The following is a 5,527-nucleotide window of genomic DNA, read 5'->3' on the forward strand; positions in this document are numbered from 1 at the left end:
CCTACATTCTCACACACACACCTACATTCTCACACACACACCTACATTCTCTCTCTCACACACACCTACATTCTCACACACACACCTACATTCTCTCATGCACACACCTGCATTCTCACATACACACCTGAAGGTCTTTTTGGTCCTTCTTGCTCTCCAGATTGGGTGTTCTCGCCACAAAGTCATTCAGCATGCTGTTGGGAGACAGACAGCTTCTGGTCAGATGGTTACAGAAATAAAATAAAATAATATAAAATAAAATAAAATAAAATGTGTTTCTATAGGAAACACTGTGTCCCTGTGCGTGTAAAGACGCCATACCTGAGAAGCAGAAAATACCCAGGGGGAGCCAGGTTCAGCTGCACAGACTCCTTCAGGACGCCCAAGAGCGCAGGAAAGTTCTCCTGCAAGTCTGGTACAGAGAGCCTGTTTGTAAAGCAGAAGCAGGGAACAACAATCTCAGCGCGACAATACAAGCATGTTTACTTAGAAGCACATAGATGCAAGAACGAGATAGGCAGTGTATCTGATTGGCCCAATGCTTGCCTGCTGTAGTTTTTTACAGTCTGTGCAAGCTTGGCTTTAGCACTGCGGCAAGCATCTGTAGGTAGAGTACCAGAATTCAGCTGCTGACATGTGGGGTACTCTGGGTTTTATTGTCTGTAAAATAAAAGCCTCAATGAGCTGGCCAGCTTTCCTCTCTGGCTGTGCTTGTCCAGCACTGAGGACAGCAAGCATCGTGGGTAGTAAGGATGCAGCATAAAGGAAGGTGACACTCGCTAGTGACCGCTGCCCATGGCAGCTCTCAAGAAGAGAGGAGGATGCTGATGTCACCACTACACGGCCAGGCACTGTAGCACAGTTTGCCAAAGCTCAGATGCAGTCAGGGGGCCGCAGGTCCACACGCTGGCACCTACCTTGCTCCCTCTTGTTCCCCCTTGGTGGTTCCTCCTCTGCAGCAGAAGGATGACAAGAACCTAAGCTGAATCTTCTGGGCAGCTCAGAGCACAAAGGCCTCTAAGGTCAGCTGTTGTCACAACAGCACTGCTATCCTAAGGAGTGGCCTGACTAGCCCAGAGGAGTGCAAAGACTCGTGGTGAAGACTGACAATTAGCGTGAATTTAATCATCAACTCCAGGACCGCAGGACTACAGCCCTTAGTTCACCTGTCATCAACCCAGGGACTGCAGGACTACAGCCCTCAGTTCACCTGTCATCAACCCAGGGACTGCAGGACTACAGCCCTCAGTTCACCTGTCATCAACCCAGGGACTGCAGGACCACAGCCCTCAGTTCACCTGTCATCAACCCAGGGACCACAGCCCTCAGTTCACCTGTCATCAACCCAGGGACTGCAGGACTACAGCCCTCAGTTCACCTATGATCAACCCAGGGACTGCAGGATCACAGTCTTCAGTTCACCTTTGGGCAGAGGTAGGCTATGAGGACTGGGAATGGCAGAGATGTGTGAACCAAGGAGACTGTACTGAGTTGTCAGACATGTTTACTATGAACCCCGTCCCCTACAACTCTAATGGACAGGCTCATGTGTTTCAAACACATGGTTTCCAGATGGTGGCGCTGTTTAGGGATGCTGTGGAATTTGGCTGGCTGAGGTGTACGCCCCTCCATCCCTCACTTATCCCAGCACAGACAGCCCTGGCCAAGCTGTACCAGGGATGAAGCAATAGAGGCCCAGCTAAAGGCTCTGTGTATGCTGGGGAATCCCCCGCACACCAGCTTCAGTCCACATAGAAATTCAGCTGAGTAAACCAAACCAGAAGTCACTGGGCATAAACCACAGGAGGCCCTAAAAACCATTTCTCCTTTTTCTAAAAGGGGCCTTTTTCACTTTCCTAACTGTGGGTCTTTAAAGTCCACATCAATCTGAGCCTTTTCCAGCTTCAAAGGGCCCCTGAAAAGCTTCAGGGATGCAAACTATCCAAGGTCAGCTCAGCTCCTCAGAGAAAGAAAAGAACAGATGCTGAGGCCACGCCCCTAAACCGAGGCCACGCCCCTTCCTGGGGAAGCGTGAAGGCACTGAGGATCTCTCTGAACTCAAGCCACACTGCTCCTTGGTGGCACCTGCAGTGCAGACTTGCCGGAGGAGATGCTCACCTCTGGATGAAGGCATAGCAGAACTGCAACACAGGAATGTCCACCAGGGGCGATTTCTGAAAAGGAAGGCCATACCAGTGACCCAGGCTGGGAGGAAGGCAGAGAAGACAGCAACACTGGTCACCCAGGCCAGGAGGAAGGGAGACAGTCAGAGAACTCAACAGAAAACTCAGGAGGTCTGCAGCTGCTATGGTCTAAATGGGAAACCGTCTCCCACAAACTCATGTTACACACTGGTTCCCCAAATGGAGGTGCTATTCAGGAGTCTGAAGGACCTTCCAGAGGTGAGACAGACCTCTCACTGGGGGAGGGGAAGAAGATGAAGGTGAAGGTGACAAGCCTTTGAAGGTCACATTGTGGCCCTTGGATGGGCCTGCCGTCTCTTTTCCTGGTCTGCTGTGACATGGACAGTCTCCACATACATTCCTGATACTACCATGAACTGAGCAGCTCGCAATGCCTTCCCTACCATCATGGATGGAGTCTTATGAACCATGAGCCAGATACCTATGGCTTTCCTTCCTCAAGCTGTCTGTTTTGTAGCCAAGTGACATGAAACCAACTCTTACCTAACCCGAAGAAACACAAACACAAAGAGGTAAAGAGGTCCTACTAGCTGCGTGTGTCCTGGCAACAGAGTTAGCCCGTCAAGGGCATTTCCTGACACCACTTCCTGAATACACTTGGTCAAGATCTCCTGCTCCTCAGTGTCCTCAATCCCTGCTCCTCTCTGGCTCAGTGGCCTTAGTATCTAGGGACACGAGTGGGAGAAAGCTGGCCACCGGCCTTGGGAGACCCAGAGGCAGAGCTCCAGTGAACAGGGGAGGCATCCGTGCCCTTGTAACTTCTGCCCTTTAAGCACTTGGCTGATTCTGTAATCTGCCCCTCAAGTATTTTTAGGGTGACGTCCTGTGGTGGTTTGAAAAAAAATGGTCCCCATAGGCTCATAGGGAGTGGCACTTTTAGGAGGTGTGGCCTTCTAGGAGGAAGTGTGTCATTGAGGGTGGGCTTTGAGGTTTCAAGTATGCAAACCAAGGACTCCCTGTCTCTTCCTACCGTGTGTGCGTGAACTCTCAGCTACCTCTCTAGCCCTACGTCTGCCTACATGCCGCCATGCTCCTGCCATGACAACAACAGAATAAACCTCTGAAACATGAGCCATCCCCAGGTCCATATTTTCCTTTGTTCATGGTCGTGGTGTCTCTTTAGAGCAACAGAAACCCTAACTAAACCCTTTCTTTCTTCCAATTATTTTCCAACCTGGAATACAAACTGAAACAACATTCAGTCTACTCTGTTGCCAGTTCATCTGCATGCAGTTCAAGTGTGTGCAATCCATGTGTGTGCAATGCATGTGTGTACAATTCATGAGCATGCAGTTCATGTGTGTGCAATCCATGTGCATGTAGTTCATGTGTGTACAACCTCCGTGTGCAACTCGTGTGTGCAATCTGTGTGTATGTAATTTATGTGTGTGCAATCTGTGTGTATGTAATCCATGTGTGTGCAATCTATGTGCAAGCAGTTCAACTGTGTGTAATCCGTGTGTGTGCAATCCATGTGTGTGCAGTTCATGTGTGTGCAATCTATGTGCATGTAGTTCATGTGAATGCAGTTCGTGTGTGTGCAGTTCAAGTTTACAATCCATGTGTGAGCATCTCGTGTGTGTGACTAGAAAAGGTCTTGATAAGGACTCGATAGATGGTTAGGTAGAAACTCGCCAGAACAACTCACAAGCTTCACAGTTCAATCCCGCTCCCCCCCCCCCAAGACTGAAGGTCTCATCCACTCCAGCATCCTCAGATGGACACTGGCTGAGAAGGACATCCAGAATGCTGTCCCCAGCTCTCTTTAGTTCCTTCAACAGGCACATCTGATCTGCTAGACTTGGGCTCGCCGTTGTGACAGCCCCAGTTCCATAGAGCTGGCAACTTCACACAGACAATATCTGAACCCTGGAGCACAGAAGTCCCGGCTACCTGCAGCCCCTACTAGAGACCACACCAGTGAACCTGTAAATGCTTGGCTTCATGACTTTCTTCTGTCCTGGAACTACACTCATGCAACCTCTCCCACAGTTGGACACGTCCTTCAGGATAACTTAAATATGTGTTCCTGGACCACTGTCACTCACACTTGGTCAGACAAACTATTTTCTTATTTCTTTCAAGCAGAGCTGGTTTACAGTCATCCTCCAAGCCTTCTGTGCTGCAGCTCATATGGTCTCTACCTTCCCCAACTGTCTGGATAAGCTTGTTCTGACTGTTTTCAGCTTGCCCTGGACAAACTTTCTCGGCTAGGTGTTGACATTGTGCTGTAAGAGCTACAGCCATCAACACCAGCTGAAGCTGTGTCGTTCAAATGGCTGCAGAGAAAGCGCAAGGTTGCCCGAGGAATCCACTGTTTATCCTGAACAGTCTCTGTGCACACTCCTCACCGGCTTTCCTGGAGCCTTTCCTTATCTGAGCTGAGGACTATTAACACACTCGCTGTCCCTGAGCGTGTGCCTTCCACAACTCTCATCCTTCTCAAGGACACTTGGTCCTTTGGAAGCAGCACCACAGGAAAGCCTGACCTCTATTTCCTAGGCTCTATGGGAGGGTCAGGTCTGACGTCCATGAACACTCATCTCATACTTGGACCCCTCCTGCCTGCTCCACTGAGACCTCCCACCTTCCCTGACCCATTTGATCTCATGTTCCTGTCCTTACCTAGTCTCCCCCCCTTCCTTCGTCATCAATACACACACAAATGGAAACTGAGCCCAGCACCTCCCCTGCCAAGGTGGCTGCTGAATCACGGGCCTGCGCCTGTCTTACACTCTGCCCTTGTTTGTGCTCCACACCTCTCAGGCTGTGCAGTTCCCAGGCAGGTGCCACTTCCTCTTTCTAAAAACTGTTCCACGTGGTGCATAGAAGGTGCTAAGAGTTGAGTACCAGGCAGTGCATGTGGCAGCAGGGGACAGGCAAACTAACCTCACCTCTGAACTACAGCACCAGACCTTGGACGCCCCGTCCAAAACACAGTGACAGCCTTCATTCCAACCCGAGAATCCTGGGCTTGTTCCCTGGGGCTTCTCACCTCATCGCCTTTGATCTGCTGCGGCCTCTTCACCACCTCCTTCACCAGCTGAAGCACCGACTCTGTCTGCAGGGTGCTGAGAGCACAAACCAGGTCCACAAGCGTGTGCTGGGATGCACTAGCCACGGGGACTATCTGTCCAGAAGAAAAGAGTACCTTGGACGCTTATAGGGGGAAACAAAAATCAAACAACACAAGTATAACCTTCCATAGCTGCTATGGCACACACAGCTTTCCACAGCTGCTATGGCACACACAGCCTTCCACGGCGGCTACGGCACACACAGCCTTCCACAGCTGCTATGGCACACACAGCCTTCCACAGCTG

At 50.6% G+C, this 5,527-nt stretch overlaps 1 protein-coding gene across 6 annotated transcripts in view; it reads right to left on the bottom strand.

The window, feature by feature from the left end:
- Dop1b (DOP1 leucine zipper like protein B) overlaps positions 1-5,527 on the bottom strand; it is a 110,492-nt gene that overhangs the window by 44,096 nt on the left and 60,869 nt on the right. For all 6 annotated transcript variants that reach the window (XR_003378215.1, XM_026786542.1, XM_026786532.1 and 3 more), the window contains 4 exons: positions 5,200-5,334; positions 2,119-2,174; positions 322-426; positions 128-194 (listed from right to left, as the gene is read on the bottom strand). Coding sequence is in view for 5 of the 6 variants with exons in the window: in XM_026786542.1 (XP_026642343.1) it covers positions 128-194; positions 322-426; positions 2,119-2,174; positions 5,200-5,334 (363 nt within the window). In the remaining variant the exon portion in view is untranslated. The remainder of the gene's footprint in view (positions 1-127; positions 195-321; positions 427-2,118; positions 2,175-5,199; positions 5,335-5,527) is intronic.

This window comes from Microtus ochrogaster, chromosome 2 (genome assembly GCF_000317375.1).
Source record: "Microtus ochrogaster isolate Prairie Vole_2 chromosome 2, MicOch1.0, whole genome shotgun sequence".
NCBI lineage: Eukaryota > Metazoa > Chordata > Mammalia > Rodentia > Cricetidae > Microtus > Microtus ochrogaster.